This window comes from Dipteris shenzhenensis, chromosome 24 (genome assembly GCF_047967505.1).
Source record: "Dipteris shenzhenensis isolate YYH24624 ecotype China chromosome 24, Dip_SZ_1.0, whole genome shotgun sequence".
Lineage (NCBI taxonomy): Eukaryota > Viridiplantae > Streptophyta > Polypodiopsida > Gleicheniales > Dipteridaceae > Dipteris > Dipteris shenzhenensis.
In genome coordinates this window covers 51,504,491-51,522,619 of record NC_141619.1, presented here as the reverse complement: position 1 = coordinate 51,522,619, position 18,129 = coordinate 51,504,491, and the positions used below count along the sequence as shown (strand labels likewise).

Below are 18,129 nucleotides of genomic sequence, written 5' to 3'. Positions count from 1 at the left end.
GTGCTCCCTCGGACTTCCTCTAATGGTAGTTGTTTTTTTGTGCTATCCAGAATCTACTCAACGATTTGAGAATGTTGGAATCATCCCGCTCAAGGACACATGCAGATCCTCTTAGGGTCACATTGGCAAGTTTTCTGGATATTGTCTCTTGGCGTTCGACTACGATTACAACTATTGACATTTAGGTAATATGCAAGTTTCTTATCCATTCGTGAAACTTATCCTTGGTGCTAATATTCTTGACGTTATCTCGGCACCCAGGGAAGGACCGTTCCCTCGGATTATAACTCTTTGTGGAAGGAAGCGTGCTGCCTCGCCACCCACACTATGTATGGTTATACTAACTATATATTATATATTATAATATAAATATTTTTAATTACTAATCCATTCAAAATTTCTTGTTTTGAATCTGAATTTTTACAACATTCCTCTCGTTTAATGCATGTTATCGATGCGAGGCAAGGAAATCCAAGATGGATGCAAGGTTAAAGGATGCCTACACCTTTATTCATATGTTTGTAGTCCATGTGACAATATTGTAAAAACTACAATGAGGATCGGTTATTGTATCACCTTATTCATGTATTTGTTGGACTTTAGCTTCCTAAAAATGGACATCACAAAATCAATAATAAATCACCACCCCAGACATTTGCAGGGAGGATCGGGTCCTAATGGGCCCTGTGTCATGTCTCATGTCCACTATTTTACTCATTCTCTTTTTCCCTTAAAGAATTGATAAAATAGTAGGATTCAGCTTCACTTGCTTCATGATGGAAAGACTGCCTACCGCAAATCTAGTTGGGGTCTTAAGGATGGTGGGGATCTTTGGGAAGTCAAAGTATGAGTTAGAATAGTTAGTATTAAGATCTCATATTTGTACATAGGTTAGTATGTGGATGCAGTCAATACCCTAGGGCTTCAATGCTAGAAAGGGCATTAAAGAGGAAAGGACATCCCAAAGAGGGCATAAGGAAAGGGGCATATAATATTACTTTATAGCTTAGTGGTAGGGCTTACGTGTGGGAAAAATAAGGCATTGAGTTCGAATCTTTTCTTGAACTTTTGGGGAAGCCCCCTTGGCTTACATAAATTAAGCCATAGATAAACATAAGCTTAATTAAGCTTTCATGCACCAAAACTAATTAATTAATGGGTTGGAATAGGAGAGGTAAAAACATGGAAACCAGCTTTTTGCATGACAAGTCCCAATGTACTTGGAAACCAGCTTTTTGCACATGGCATCAAGATATTTCCAGTCCACCTAGGGGGTCTAAGGCATCTCTTTTCATTCCATCTATGAAGTTTTGCAAGACATGGGTATTTACGCTACGAGTGCATGGGCATGACAACTTGTCGAATCTTGCTTCCCAACTATGTCAGATTGAAGGTGACCTCTTATACTCACTCAACTTGTCCACTATGTTAATAAAAGCAAAATCATTAGAAGGCCAAAGAATCTTCAATGCCACAATGTGAGGAATCTTTTTGCCATCTGCCATTATCTCTAAGAAGGTGGACTATGTGTCCGATAGGCATTGATCAATGAGAAAACCTATTCCCCATCTGTGCCTGAGGAGATTTCATCGATTGAAAGAAGCTAGATAGCATGTTATTGTGTGGGAACTTCGTGTGTTGGTACAACGAGCTCTACAAGGTCGGGCCATAGGTCCCCACGATGTTCAAAAATTCCAATTAGTTTTAGCATTGATTCGTATGAGTGATTAAGGTATGCTCACAGGGAATTAACTTTCTGGAATGATCCAAACCATGGCGGTTTCATGAATTTGTGGTTGGAAGGTTTTGCTGATTGCCTTAAGATGCTTATAAGGGTGAGGGGGAGGCTGAGTGGGGGGTGAGTGGAGGTAGAGACGAAAGAGAGGGCAAGGGGTGCGACGGCATATGAGGGAAGAGGGGCGACAGTTGAAGGGAGAGAGAGAGAGGGCAGTGGGTGAGTGGTGTTTGAAGAGGGGTAGAGAACAAGAGAGAGGGGAGTGGAGGAGAGACGAGGCGAGAACTTTTTAAGTAGGTTAATAGGGACCCCCAAATTGAATTTGGGCCCCTATTAATTAATTTGTGCGCGGAAGGGGGAGGGCAAATGTCTAATTAACGTAAGCCAGTGGTGCGCGTGAATTTTCAGGGCTGCGCGGCACTGGGTGAGGCTTCTGCATCCAGAAGCTTCCAGCCTGAGCATTATAAAAGGAGGGGGGCATAGAGTGTAGAAGTGCAGGCATGGGGATGTGAAGCCCTCCCCTATACAACTAAGAAGAGACGGGAGGAAGGGGGAGAAAGGGAGTGAAGGAGGTAAGGAGGGAGGGAGAGGGGGAAGTGAGGGAGGGGATAGAGGGGTAGGGAGAAGGGGGGGAGAGAGAGAGAGAGAGAGAGAGAGAGAGAGAGAGAGAGAGAGAGAGAGAGAGGAGGTAATTAATTAGTTAGCTTAGGTTAATTGATAGGTAATTAGGTAGCTTAGGTTAATTGAAATAGGAGCGAATAGGTAACCTATCTAAATCTAGATGCACTTAGGCACTAATTGATAGGATTTTATTTTTAGGAGCCTGAAATGAACTGTCAAGTGTAGGGAATCTTTAGTGCCACTTGGCACTATACACCGGTGGGAGGACCACGTGTCCGATGGCCATTGATGGGAAGAGTGTTGCTGATCGTGAAGTAGCTCTGTTTCCCCCTCGATAGTCATTTGGTGGCAAGCATTAGCATCTTGTATCCTCCTCCTCCTTCATCATGGCACCCCGATCAGCCCTCATCCCTGCGGTAAGCTCCCTTTGATCTCTACAATTGTTGGATTCGACTCCAGTATTTACATCGCAGCGCATTTGTTTTTTCTATTTCCAGTTTCTCATTCCAAATTTTCCTCATCTTCCTACGCCGCCCCGTCCCTCTCTCGCCTAATCACCATGATAGCGTGCGTAGAAACACCCCTTCGTGATCAACAGGGATCTACGCTTCTTAATGTTCGCACACCCGGAAACACGTATGCGAGTGTCCGCGCCATCCGATCTATTCGAATTCTAGCCGCTCCACCTCCACGTTGCGCAAATAGACCACGAAGTAAAAGGGAAGAAGACACCTCGTGTTCAAAGCTGACGAGTTATTCCAATAGGTCTTGCTGTCAGAGTTTCATTACTGATTTCCTAAGTTCCCTATTCTAGTGCGGTTTTGCAAATGGCCTGAATTTCTGCACCAGGTGAAAGACAAGGCGATCCTAACACTGTGATATGCTTGAGGTGCCATGATTGTGCTAAGCAAGATTAAAGCTCTTGGTCTGACGTTGGAGGACAGTATGTGTCCTGTACGTTCAGTGACTCCTCCGTGGCAGTAGTTCAACGAGAGGACGGGAGCATTTAGGAAGTTTCTGGGAGAAATGGCTTCTCCAGTATTTAGAAAAAAAACTGGACCACTGAGGAAATGGCGATTTCCATGATACAAGCAAAAGACCCCGGGCACTGCATGCCTCAAACTCTTTCCATTCTATCACAAACTTGCTCCAGAGTATGAAGACACATAAATATTCGCTCAGCTGGACATGTATGCATTCATCTAAATTGTGCAATCTTGTTCATCAAGTCGGATTTGAAACTGAGATGCCATCAAACAATTGCCAACTATCATAATCTGAAACTTTTATTATTCCAATTTGTTAAGTTACCTCTTCTTCAAGCCCGATGTATTCTTGGAAAGCCCACTCAAGTTAAAACCAGCTCCTAGGCTTACACTGCAGATTATGGGACTTCTGAGAAAGTTAAGCACCACTTCGAACCTGAATGGAAAACCTTTGTCCTTGAAGAGGTTAGTTATCTTGAAGCTTGAATTGCGCTTATTATAGGCCACACTACCATCATTGATCTTACGGATTAATTGCCACATCAGCATATACAACATTGCAATATTGGCACTGTGGATGGTGTGATTGACATGCCAGATCCATGGTAACATGGCCGACCTATGTCTTGTCAGCTTGCATGCCAACTGGATTACCCCATGTGGCTGCCTTCATTTGTACAAGGGAGACTTTTCTTCTCATATGCTTTACAAGAGCACATGGATCGCTGGTCTATCACCATAAGCAGCCCCCAACATACTTGGTAGTTTGACGTTTCATGGCAGGGTGTGGCCCCACAATCTTTTGCAAGTTGGTGCTGTTGTTCTGTTGCGTTCTTGTGTGTGTGCTTTGAAGCTGGTTCCATTATGGAATTGTTGAGAACGCATAGAGGTTTCAATGTGGCAGGTTTTGGTAAATTCTCTTAATGCTTCTCTTCTAGGTTAGGCCTACTTTCCCACCCTATTGCATTGTGCTGATTTTTGCTGCTCATTCACCTGAATGGCTTTGATATACGAGTAACTACTTCAATGGGAATGGGAGGACTAACTTTTCTTGGACTGGTACGACCAATGATACATTTTTTTCAGCATCTCTGCAAATGTATGAGACAACAAAGACGGGTTGGATTGTGATGCTCCAAAATTAACTGTTTATGTTGAAGATGGAAGAAAGTGACCAAGGAAGTGAACGTTTGTTCAAAATAAAAGTGTTAAAAGATCAGTCGGCTGCTGTAGGTTAGAATGTGGATGGTAACGATTGCCCATTCTTATGCTCAAGAAACTGCCAAGGAGCTATACAGGTTGCAACGAATTTGGGTCTGTCGAGTTGTGCACTCTGGCTCTTTGCTACGTCTGGTCCCCTGTTGCCTCTGGCTTGGATCACTGGAGAAAATTTCATGATTGTGCTTTGACTTACTCTGCCAGTCCATCTTGTGCTCTCCTCTGTGCTCATATGAGATGATCTCTTTGTCTCTAGGCCACACGCAGCTGATCAGGACGTGCCAGGAAGTTGCTGAGTGGGCCGAAACTATTGCTGAGTAGACAATGATGTCGTCCATGGATCTTATAGGACACATGGCTTTGGAATGCAAAGTGCTCCTTTGTCTTTGTCTCTTGCATATCACCTAAAATGCAGACCCATCTCTACCTGACTTGTCTCAACCTGTAGCTTGTAAGAAGAAACAAGGAACTGCCAGATTGAGATCCTTACTGCATATCGGAGATGGACTTGAGTGGAGCCCTATGTTTTGATAAACCCCTCCTCTGAGATCCGCAAAGAGTGATCCCTGTATCACTGAGTTTTGTCAAAAGCTTAGGAGGTGCCAGCCATGTCCTACATGTGGAGCTGCAATAAATCCTTTTTGATGATCTGATTCACCTTGTGATAGGTGAGCGGAATGGATGGAGCCTCAAGGCTATATGGAGCGGTGGTAGTCAGTCCACTTGTAGTCCCAAGCTTGCAAACCATTTGTGTGTCCATACATACCAGCTCCTTCTGCCTCTAGTGCGAAAGATGAAGTCAAGGCTAGCCATGGCAACGTGTGTGTCATTCAGATATCGCGGTACCAAAGTCGGGGACTGTATGGAGATAAGTGACCACTCGAAAGACTGTATTAAGCTATGAAGGAGTAACCCTAAACTCTGCCAGTAGAATATGATGTGGGACCGATGGGTTGCTATATATCATCTGAGCAAGAAGCAGAACCTGTAGTCCACCTAAATGGGACCAGTCTGCCTCTGATAGATTTGTCCCTAAAAGAGATTCGTCATCCCTGTTTGGGAGGACGAGCGAGTCAAATAGAAGGATTTTGGGATCCTAAAAATGCAAGTTACGACACTTAAGTCTGGCTAGTGTTATGTATAGGATGCAACAATCTCTATCAGGCCTTGTCAAAGGTAAACTGCTCGGTGTTGCTGCTCGGGGTGTGTTGAAGATCATGACCTTGGTTTCACCCAGGTTGACCTTCAAATCACATGTCCCGCAGAAAGGCAAGAGTGCATCCAAATGCTACAAGAAGTCCTCAGCTGAGGAGGAGAGTATAATAAAATCGGATCAAGGAGCTAGCTAATGGAGAACTTGCACCTTTCAGAGTCATGATGAAGGACTTGAGCTCATCGGTGTATAGGTGAAACAAGGTTGGTGATTGTGGACAACCTTGGTTGACCTTAAGGGGGGAGAGAGAGAGACAGAAAGAAAGAAAGAAAAGAAAAGAAGACCGATGGGTCTATGAGACTGTGAGAAACCTGATGCAAGCCAGCTGAAGGGTGGAGCTACTATCGAGCATCCACAACCATACAAAAGCAAAAAATATATATCCTATATAGTCATATCAAAATAGTAGTCATCTACAGCATCACCATCATCAACATCATCATCAGAAAGAAAGAAAGAAAGTTTATTATAGCTTGTTAAAGACTGATGGATCTTTGAGACTGATAGAAAACCTGATACAATGAGCAAAAGGGTGGAGCTACTAAGCTAGCATCCTAACCCATGCTAGAGAAAACTATGTAGATATAGTCAATGGTATCATCATACATGTCATGCTAGTCATAAAACATCCCTGGCATCATCATCCCCATGGAAGATGCAGTCTGATCAAACGTCAAAACACTCATGATGACGGACTAGGCAGTATAGGCAAGAAGCCCGTGATGTCTGCTATCTGGATGAGTGGTCTGTCATGTCCTCTTGGAAACTATCCGACGCCTGACGAGCGTTACGGTAACCCCGGTCGGCCGTATCCCAGGTTTGAAAATGGAAGAAATGTCGGTGAGTGTGATCTATGCGTCTGTCCTGTGTGCATCTCGATCTCAGGGTCTCTGCCTCTCCTGCTATCTGTGGCCGAGGGGGCAACATGCTCTGACTGGAAGAACTCTGTGATCATACTCTGGGATGGACCAGGTAAGGCCCTGTGTGCGTCACCATGATCTGATGAGAAGCTCTCTATGTCAAACTGCCTCATGAATGAAAACAGACAGGCATCTTTGATTTGGGTGTGAGAGAAGCCTGGAGAGGTCCTGGAATCCATCTCTGAAAAGGCAATGGTATCGTCCACGGATCTCATAGTAGACTGGGCAACGAAAGACAAAGTGCTCCTCAGATTTCACCTCGTGCCGATCACCTAATGTGTAGATACGACTCTCTCTGGGGATCCCATCTACTCGCCCACTCTCGATACGGAGTTGATGCGATGACACACGGAACTGTCCAATGGCAATCCTTAGTGAGTGTGGGTGAATCTGGGTGTACCCTGGTGGGATAATGAAACCCTCCTCATAAATGTGCAGACAGTGGTCCCGATAGAAACCGAGCTTCATAGGAAGCTCTGTCTGTGCCAACCAGTTCCTGAATGTGTGTAGCTGTAAGAGATCCTCCCAGATGATTGGGTTGAACTCGTTGCCCCCCAAAAAGGGACAAACGGGGCATCCATGTTGTACTGGAAGGATGGCAGCCTGTCTATATGGAAACCTAGTCTCTCAAACCATCTGCATGTGCGCGCGTACCAGCATCTTTGATCACCTTGAGCTGCCAATGCCATAGAAGATGCTAATGCCAACCAAGGTAGCTTGTGTCGCCGTGCAGTACAGGAGCCATAAGGTCGCATGCAGTATAGATAAGTGATAGTCTGAAAGGCCACATCTAACTGCGATGGAGATGCCCTGAACTCAGCCTAAATGATCTGATGAGGAACAGATGGGTTCCTGTGGATCATCCGTGATAACAAGAGAACTTGTAATCTCTCCACTCGAGTCCACTCTGTGTCGAATAGATCTGGCCCTAGCAAGTGCTGCCCTACATGCCCGCAGGTCGGACCAAGGAGTTGAAAAGGAGAACCTTGGTCCATTGGTCCTGAATATGTGAATGGAAGCACTGTCTCTCTAGTCGGGCAAGGTAGCATATCCTCTACTCAGATGGGCCTGCATCGCCGACGTCATCGTGAAGATAGGTCCAGAGAATAGAATCCCCAAGTAAGTGTATGATGAGACAATCTCAAATGGTGCCCCGCCACTTGAAGTGCTCTCTGTGTGCGGCTGCTTTAGAGGTGTTGAAGATCATAACTTGGTTTTACCTAGGACCTTCAAGTCATGGGACGCGTAAAAAGCCAGTAGAGCATCTAGATGTCTTTGGAGTCCCTTAGCGGACGAGGATAAGAGTACACCACATCATCATTATAAAATAGAATTTGGAGTAGGTAGCGGGTGAGAGAGCAACCATCTCCTCTTAGGGTCTTCATAAAAGACTCAAGCTCATCTATATAAAGGCCAAAGAAGGTTGGTGAAAGTGGGCAGCCTTGTTTGAACTCAATGGTGCTCATGATCTCTTCTGTCCATCCAATCCCCGTCCGAACTCTGCCGGAAACTCCCCATCCGGAAACCCTCTCGTAAAGTGCCATGACAGCCCAAGCTATCTCTTGGCCATAGCCGAGTTCCTGCAACCGCCTGATGAGATGTGCTCATGATACTGTATTGAAGGCTTTGCAGAAATCCACAAAACAGGAGTAGATCCTCTGTCTTTGTACCATGGCCTCCTCTATGACACTCGTGAGTGTAAGTATGTGGTCCATGGTCCCATGATCACGCCAAAAGCCTGCTTGCCATCATAATGCAAAGTGAAATGTGCTCCAAGGTCACTATAGTCCCTCCCTCATAGAGAGAGAGAGAGAGAGAGAGAGAGTCATATTAATGCCCACGGGAGGCCTTACAAGCCTATGGGACGAAAGATAAAATGTCGAAATGACTTACATCGTCTGGATAAACTAGAAAGTCGAGGAGTGCACATGGCATTTCAGCTCAATTATTATAACATACCTCTACATACTAAATCTATAAAAATGGCCTTTATATGATATAATATGATATGATTGTATTAAATCCACCGTGGGACCCTTTAGATCTATGGGACTGGCGATCGTTATCAACTAATAGTGATCCTTATAACCTTTGAAAGAAAATTCATTACAAACTTTGTGGAGTGAGTACTTGTTGGGCTAGCTTGTGTGCTAAACCCAGTATCTTGTTTCGATGCTCCAAAAATTAGAGAGAAAGAAAGAAAGAAAGATGTATTAACGTTTGCAAGAGGCCTCATGGGCCTATGAGACAAAGTACAATCACGGAGATAACCCATACAAGCATTGTGGGCTGAAGCGGAGGGCTTGCTAAGGCCCTTTGCTGAGTACTATGCTAAACCAAACCCAAAATACAAGAGTCAAAAGCCAAAGACATAACCCGATGTAGGGTGTCTCTCCAATGAGTTGTGAAAATGTCTCGTTTTTGTGTCTGTTGGGTCGTCTCTATTTGCGGCATTCTCCATGATCTTTGTATCCAATGGGCCATGTCAATAGTGACACCTATGATCGGGCGATCCCCTCAAATATACATGTGATGGGCTGAACCTCCATCGTGTGTGTTGTGGCCCATCTCTGCATCATGTGTAGCTCCTAGAGTCCTACATCTCTAGCTGCATCTCTCCTCGTCGTCGTCTCATCCCACTGACCCACTCAGCCCTCATCATCTATCTCCTCCTCCTCTACTCCGCTATGTCCAAGGGGAGACTCAAATGTGTAAAAATCTGTGACATGTTGTTGGGCTTGATCTAGCTCAGTCTCATGTGTCACTATCTCCTCTTGCTCTTCGATATGACGCAATAAGGTCTCTCTATGCCGTCACGTCTCCATCAGATAGAGACCGGGGGGGGTGCGCATGCGCACAAGGGGTTTTTTTTTTTGGGGGGGGGGGGCATGTACACAAGGGGGATGAGGGAAGGGGGGGTGCGCATGCATGCTACGCAGAGATTGGCTGGGTGGTAAAAGCAGGCACCATCATCTATGATCTTAAGAATTGAGTTCATATTTTTGTGATTTTGGGTTTTACATTGTTACTTGTTGCAATGTGTAGTTTATTGTGAGAGGATTCCACTGCTTCTTGTTTTAAGAGGTTGGGCTATTTTTTGGTGAGTGTAACCACATATAACAGACCTGGTCCTGGAAGTGAATCAGTCCGGGAGAGAGGCCCAAACCGGTGTCCGTCCTGAAATAGGCAATGATATCGTCCTCAGATCTCATAATACAGAAGGCCAGTACATAGGAAGTGCTCTCCTTTGTTCCACCTCCTCCAATGTGCATAGCCTACATATCCTTTGCTCTTTGTGTGCACCTGTGGCTCTCCTTGCCTCAATCCTCAGCTGATGGGATGAGACCCGCATCTATTCGATGGCGATCCTCAGGGCATGTGGGACTCGTTTGTCCTCCAAGTACTGGGATCTAATAATCACTCCATCAATTGATACTCTTAGGAAGTGATCACGATACAATAGGACCTTGGTGGGAAACTCTAGATGCCCCCTCCACACCCCCCTAGTCTGTGACGTATAAAGCTGTAGTGGGTCCAACCGTATAATATGGTTGATCTCATTCCTTGGGATCAAATGATTAGGGGCATCTAAGCTGTATTGAAAGGGGTGAAGATGGTCCATCTGGATGCCCTGGCTGCGAAACCATTTGGATATGCATGCATATCAAGCCATGCTAATCCCACTCTCAGCTATTTGTATAGACGACTCTAGTGCCAATCTTGGTAGTCTCCATCTAGGTAGGGCCTAGACCTTTGTGGAAATAAGCTGAATGAGACGGCTAAGACATGGTACTTTGATAGCGGTGCTTCTATCATATCACCTCACAAAAGTCTTTCTTGGTAAGTTATCATGTGCACGGGCTGGCAAAATAGTTTCTTGTGCCAATGATTCTTCTTATCCAGTTAAAGGGATTGGGGAACTTTCACTCACAACCGTGGATGGTTCAGATCTTTGCATCCAGGATGTTTTGTATGTCTCTCGGATTAAGAAGAATTTACTTCTTGTCTCTTCTTTCTCTCGAAGAGGTTACCAGGTCATCTTTGAGGATGATGGATGTACAGTCCGTGATAGGGAGATAGATTATGCCTTGGTTTTCACCGGTACATTATGTCACGGGTTATTTCAGCTTGATGCCTATGAGAAAAGAGCATATTCACCTTTTGTAGCTTCTACCTCTGCCATGCAAGATGCAGAGTTATGGCATGCCAGGTTTGGGCATGTAACTTATGGCAGCCTTATGTTATTGCAGAAGCTTAATATGGTTGATGCCTTGCCTCGTTTAGAGACTCCTCCAAACAGAATATGCGAGGGATGTATTTTGGGTAAAATGCATCGTTTTTCCTTTCCCAAGAATGATGCAGTCCAGGCTACACGAAAATACAGCTCGTTCATACTGATGTTTGTGCAATGTGGACCCATGTGCACTCTGTCTCTTGGAGGTCATCTTTATCACGTTCCATTCATATACGACTTCACATGTTTTACTTGGGTCTTTGCTCTTAAGCAGAAGTTTGAAGTTTGCAATGTGGTCAAACACTTTGCTGCCTTGGTTGAAAATCAATCTAAATGCCGGTTGCACACCCTCCGTTCAGATCGAGGGGGGGAATATATGTCCAGGCATTGTAATAATTTTTTTGCTGAGAAGGGCATTACACATTAGTTTACGGTTAGGTATACTCCTCAATAGAATGGAAAGTGTGACATGAAAAATCGGTCACTTTCAGAAATGGGGAGATGCATGTTAAAAGCAAAAGGGTTGCCACACAAATTTTGGATGGAAGCCATCATGTGCTCAAATGATATTTTAAATAGGTGTCCCAGGAAGGCTCTTTAGGTCATGACGACAGGTATAAAGCTCACCTTGTAGCAAAGGGCTATGCACAACAAAAGGGCATAGATTATGATGGAACCTTTGCTCCCACTTCTCGTATGACCACTGTTAGGTGTGTGGTTGGATTGGCCGCATTTCATGGATGGAAGATCCATCCATTGGACATTAAAACTGCATTCTTGAATGGGGGTCTTTAGGAGGAGGTGTGTGTTTCTCAGCCAGGGAATTCGGCAAGGAAGACAAAGTGTGCAAGTTGATTGTATGGTTTGAAGCAAGCTCCACGAGCTTGGAATGCAAAGATAGATGCCTTTTTGACTAGCTAGGGAATGCAGAATGGTTCGCATGAGAGCACCCTCATGTTAGGAGGAAGGGGGGGATTTGATCGTCATTGTTCTCTATGTTGATGACATGCTGCTCATTGGTGGGTTGCTTCACTACTATTTGGGCATCGAGGTTATACAAGATGATAGAGGTATTGGGATGTGGCAGTCCAAGTATATTGGTAAGCTCCCAGAAGGGTTCAGATTTCAGAATTGCAAGCCTACCTCTACTCCTATGGAGCCGGGGCTTAAGCTGTCCATTCATGATGCCAGTGAATCTTTTGATGCCTCTGTTTATAGCCAGGCCGTGGGGTGCCTGATTTATATATGCAACACATGTCTTGACATTTGGTATGCAGTGTCCCAGTTGAGCAAGTTTAGTCACCACACATCTTTTAACCCTAATTAGGTTCGTTCTAGGGTTTCATCTCTATGACTACCCTAGCTTTGTAGTTCATTGTTATTGCTGCAATTTCATTCCAGCTTGCTTCAGCTCCATTCTCTCGCTTCCATTTCCAACAATGGAGACGGGATGCCTGGTCGCATATGGCTGATACTTTATATGCTTGTGACTTATGACAATTTCTTATGCCTAATACTGATGGGTAGTTTTTTCATGATAATGCATTCACTCAGTACTGGGCTTGGTTAGATCGATGGTACATGCTCTGTTGGTGGCGAGGTCGTCCTTGACCTTCGTAAGAGCGAGCTTGAGCTCTTCCACCTTGGCCCAGTATTCTTCAGCTCGATTTAGTGCGGCATCACCCGTTGCCTGTGCGGCGACCATTGTCGACTGGCTTTCATGCGTAGAGAGCTGGGCTTGGTTGAGATTGGAGGAGAGTTGTGAGGCTTGCTCCTACCTCCTCTGTAAGATCGTGCGGGCGATTTGCGGCAATTATGCCATGGCTTTAAAGAGATTCATCTCCATCACGTCTACGCGTGACAATTGCTCAACCGTCATGTGGCTATAGCCTCCCGTTGCCCTATACTAGGGCGCACTGCAAAATTGTTTGGCCTCTGCTAGGCTTGACCATGGCGTGGAAGAGGTGCTGGTGGTGAAGGATGTTGTCTCTTGGGGGCTGGTGGAGACTGAAACGAAGGGCGCAGCGGGGGTTGTTGGCGTAGTTTTGGCTCCTGTATGGAGACCGATGTCGATTGTGTCATCGCCCGGGAGGTCTTCAATGAGGACAGGCCCTCCTTGCACCTGTTTGCCCTTATCTTGAGGACCTGCCCACTGTAGGTGTAGTTGTCGTTGCATGAATTTATGCAACTGGTGGTCCTCATATTGGTTGAGCGGCTGACTTGTTTCCGGTTGCATCTGAGTTACCGGAGTGGCACTTGGCGTTGTCCTCGCTCTCTTGGGCCTTATTTCTGTCTCTTCTTGCTCGGTCTATATGGGACCGGTGGCGGATTTCTCGGTGAGGCCGAAGCCGATTGGCGGATGCTGACTTTTCAAGTAATAGAGGACCAGCATGTACAACATGGGATTGCTGATGACGTCCCGTGGGTGCTGAGATCATCTCTCATCTAGCTACAGTGGTAGTCAGCCTAGTTCGTCTCTTGGAAGTTCACCATTCTCAGCAAGATATTGATGATGGTTTGTGTGCTTCACTTGAGCGAGCCATTGCAAGGCTCTTGCTGGTCGAGTGAACACTGGATGCGGCCCCTACACTTGTGGCGGTCGTAGTGACAGACCGTCTTGAGGGCATTGAGCTTCTTTTCCTGCTTGGAGTATTACGCCCCAACCACTGCAGGTTGAATGCTGCCCTCACTGTGTTCTGATTGATTTGGTAGTGGTGGGGATTGCCTACCGCATCATGCAAGACACCAATGTTGCTGTTGCTGTCTGATGTCTTGAGGAATTCCGCCAGCAGAGTCATGTCCAAGTGGCATGGGAGATGGGCTGCTACTCTACCCAAGCCTGCAAAGTTGAGGGCTTCCACGACTGCCGGGTCCTCATAATCATGTGATAGCTCGCAAGGCCATGCTTTTGCTTAATTTTTTGGAACAACGCTAGCCATGGACACTTATGCTTTCTTGTGTGTGGCACATTCTTACTATCATGCAACAACCTTTTCAGCTTGTCCATTGTCTATTTACTACAATCTCTTGGCTGGTTTGGGAAGTTTGGTTGGGACATCCTAGGTTATTCTCCTTTCTCATTTGCAGATTTTACTGCCAAGAAAGCTTATCATATTTTGCTCCCTCAGGCGTGTGGATTTAGGAATTTGGCAACCATATGTGGCATCTTGACAAACCTCTTGCTTGGTGGAAGGTTTTTCTCTGCCCCATCTAGAACAACAAACTTCCTCTCAGACAGTAGTTTTTTTTGTGGTTTTGTTTGGAAGGTGCACTACAAGTGGGCTTTTTCTTGGCTGCCAGGCGTATCTCTTCCTCAATCTGGACTTGTCTTTGATGGGATATCTCAAGGTGTATGCCCCAGGCACACCTTGGGTTCTATGTGTGTGTGCTAGAGGCATAGTTAGGTGCCCATAAGCACTGTTAGGTGGTGGTAGATGCCACATAGGATGATTGAGAGATTCTAGGAGCTGACTGAGGAGATGATTGTGGAGCTTGGTGGCTCATGTAGAGGTGCCTACATATGGACCTCACCCTTCTTCATTCTAACGCAATTCTCTCATTTCGTGTTCAGCTTCATGCTTTCCTTTCACTTCTCCAACATGGTATTAGAGCACTATGATCCTCCTTGAGCCCATTTATGCCATGTCATCTTCTTCTTCTTCTTCTTCTTCACCTTCCTCTCCATTTTGCCCCTTTCTGCCCAACCACTTGGAGGGCTGAGTTCTCTACCTACAGGCAACCATTCCCAAGGTCCTTCTGGCTGGAGAGACCCTTCATATGGGCGACCTTCCACGTCAGAGGAATTAGACAATGGTGCCCACAGACCCGCCCAACAGTTGCCTTCTTCCTGACGCTATTTCGTGCAATACGACTTGCTGGAGATTCAGAAATTCCTTTGAGCCAGGCTTGCACAACAGCATGAGCTAGCCCATGTCCAGATTTGAAGTGAAATGGTCCACCAGGGAGGGAGAAACAGACGAAAAACCAGTCGACTTTCAAGCTGCTGGCTATGGCGACGTGACGCAGCATTTCGCCTCTCTTCTTCAATGGCTCTTCTCTGGTATACCAACTTTATTTCTACCTAGAAAGCCCTCTTTTCTTTGCTTTGAAGAGTGAGATACAAGCCCTCCAAGATCAGGCCTCTGTTTTGGACAGTTTTGACAATGTTGTGAGTTTGATGCTACATTAGATGCTACTTTGGCATTTCTGATGTTTTAAAGTGTTGAATAGCATCAGTACAATTGTGGCTACAACTTTCCTTTAGTTTGCTATACCTGGATTCGCTTGGAATACTTTCATTTAGCCACCTCTATGAAGCATGCAAGTTGAAGTATCATTTTCATTATGATTTTTATGGAATTTGGTTACAAGTCTTTGCTACACCAAATGCTTGTACTTTGAAGCTTTTCAGCCTTTTCTAGCCTTGTAAGAGAGTAGACACTGCCCAATTCTTGGGTTAGACCCTCTCATGGCTTGCTTATGCAAAATATGTGGAAAGCCAAATCATGAAGCAATGTTTTGTTATGCTACAATGGAAGAGAATGCCAACATGGCTTCCTTGTTGCAGATTGCCAAGATAATGGTTGCCAAGAAGGAAGCAACTACAAAACCAGAAACTGCCAATTTACTCTCAGTTGATGTGCCTCCACAAGATGAGGCCTCCTATGATGATTATGCTTTTTGAACCATCTCCATATATGCTCCAGATCTCTCTTTTATGTTAAGTCAAGGTACTCTGCCTGGATAGTTCTCCAAAATGAATGGAATAAACTATTGTGTTCTTTGTAAACACCTCTGGTCACCATACGATGTAGGCCATGTGTATGTGTTTTGCTCCATGGTACCTCTTGCAGACATTGTGTGCATGTACACGCAGGGGAGATAACCATTGGAAGGTCTTATGTATCCCTTTGTTTACTTCACACCCTTGGGAACCCTTGCTAGCATGAGATCCTAGCCATAGATTTATCCTTGACCACCATGAGATGGCATGAGAAACTATGAGACTAGATGTATCCTTGACATAGCCTGAGGCATTCCCTTTGACACGTCCCAGTACTCCTGAAACCCCTGATCTGCAAAACAACCACACACAACATCAGATTTGAGCAGGCTGCTCACCACCCAACCATGACATCTATGGGATGTGATCCCGAATCAGAAGATGTCCCCTCCGAGCCACGAGCTGAGCTACTGGCACGAACTCCAAATCAGATCCAAACCAGCCTGGTGTCCCATACCACCAGGTGGCGCTGTGAAGCCCTGGATCTGCCACTGGGCCTTGGGCTACGCTAAGATGCAGGTGCGCGTCCGCGACTCAATCCAGGAACAGACCTGGCACCTGGGAACGAGACTTGCTCCCAACTGCACACTGAGAATTGAACCCCCTGGGCCTCTTTTATAGACTCGGGCCCCGAGCGCCAAAAATAGCGAAGACCTATAAATAGTTCGTACCCTTGCCACTCAACCCGAGAATCAAGCCTGCCTAGCTCTAAGCCTCCCCAGGCTAACCTGAGCTAGTTCTGTGTACCTAGTACACGTCAGATACCAATCCGTGCACATGACATACTCCCCCTCCTCTAAGAACTCACTCCTGAGTTCGCTAAAAAACCCGAGAATGTTCTTTGGAGGTTTTGTAATGTCTCCCATGTTGCATCCTCCTCAACACGATCCTTCCACTTGATCTTGTATTCCGTGATAGTACGATTACGAATCTGTCTTTCACGAAATTCAAGAATACACTCAGGTTTGTGAGGAATAAAAGTCAAATCTGTAACTTCTATAATCTCATGAGGAGAAACAAGTTGATCATCTGCACCCAAGACTTCTTTCAGTCTACTGACATGAAAGACAGGATGTACTTTAACATCAGGAGGCAATTCTAGTCGATATGCAACTGGTCCAATTCTTTTAATGACCTTGAATGGGCCACAGTATCTGGGGGATAATTTCGGAACCAAACCAGTACTTAGGCTCTTGGATTCCTTAGGAATTCGCAAATATACCATCGTTCCTTCAGAGAACTCTCTAGGTGAACGATTTCTATTAGCATAAAATCTGTCCCGATCTTGGGCACTTCTAATAGACTCCTTGGCAAACTGCAACATTTCCTGCATATCTAGCAAGAAATTCTTAGCAGCATCATTTTGAATCCCTTTTAATCCAACCATAACTGGTGACTTAGGTTGAAACCCGTACATAAGCATAAAAGGACTATAACCCGTACTAGAATGCTTTGCACTGTTGTAAGCAAATTCAATCATAGGTAGATAATCTTCCCATGAAGACTGTCTCTTAGATACATATGCCCGAAGCATGTCTTCAACCAACTGGTTGACCTTCTCTGTACTGCCATCGGATTGTGCATGATCTGAGGAACTCATACTTAGAGTAGTTTCCAACTTCTCAAAGACAAGTGCCCAAAAGTTACTTGTGAACTTTGAGTCCCTGTCACTAACTATGTCAGATGGCAAACCATACAGCTTAAACAAGTGGTCCACAAACTCGTGAGCCAGCTGAACAGCTGAAATAGTTGTTCTAGTAGGTAAGAACCTAGCCATTTTTGTCAAACGGTCGACTATGACCCAAATGGAGTCATGACCCTTGCGCGTTCGAGGCAAACCAGTAATAAAATCCATGGAAATACTTTCCCATTTATTACCTAGAATCTGTAATGGCTGTAATAAGCCCGCGCTTCTAAGGCGTTTTGCCTTAGTAACCTGACAAACTCGGCAACCTATTACATAGTTCTCAATAAATGCATGCATCTTAGGCCAATAAAAGGTATGCTTCACAAGAGACAGAGTCCTATGTATACCCGGATGTCCAGCACTAGGAGCATCATGACACTCCCAGAGAATCTTGGATTTAAGGTCCGAAACATCTGGCACACAAATCTTTTCATTCCGGAACAGCAAGCCGTTCCTAATCATCCACTGACCTCCCGCCGCCTGTACCATAGGTGGCACAATCCCTGAGTCCTGGTCAACCATGGAGCTCCCATCCTGGACTCTCTGCCAATAAGAACTGAAATGACTATCAGTTGCGTATAGCCCTCTCAAGGATTGAAATAGGTCTAAGGATATTTCCGTAAATGACAAAGCATTTACAAACTTAACTCGACTTAAGGCATCCGCCACACTATTCAACGAACCCTTACGATAACGTATCTCGAAATCAAAATCTTGCATTAATTCTGCCCA

General features: G+C 45.2%; 1 protein-coding gene across 1 annotated transcript in view; it reads left to right on the top strand.

The window, feature by feature from the left end:
* The first annotated feature begins 2,622 nt into the window (after positions 1–2,622).
* The window catches only part of POP2 (Pyridoxal phosphate (PLP)-dependent transferases superfamily protein), a 131,151-nt gene continuing 115,644 nt past the window's right edge, over positions 2,623–18,129 (top strand). Inside the window, exon 1 of the mRNA XM_087395108.1 lies at positions 2,623–2,772. Within this exon, the coding sequence (XP_087251234.1) occupies positions 2,743–2,772 (30 nt within the window). The 5' untranslated portion in view covers positions 2,623–2,742. The remainder of the gene's footprint in view (positions 2,773–18,129) is intronic.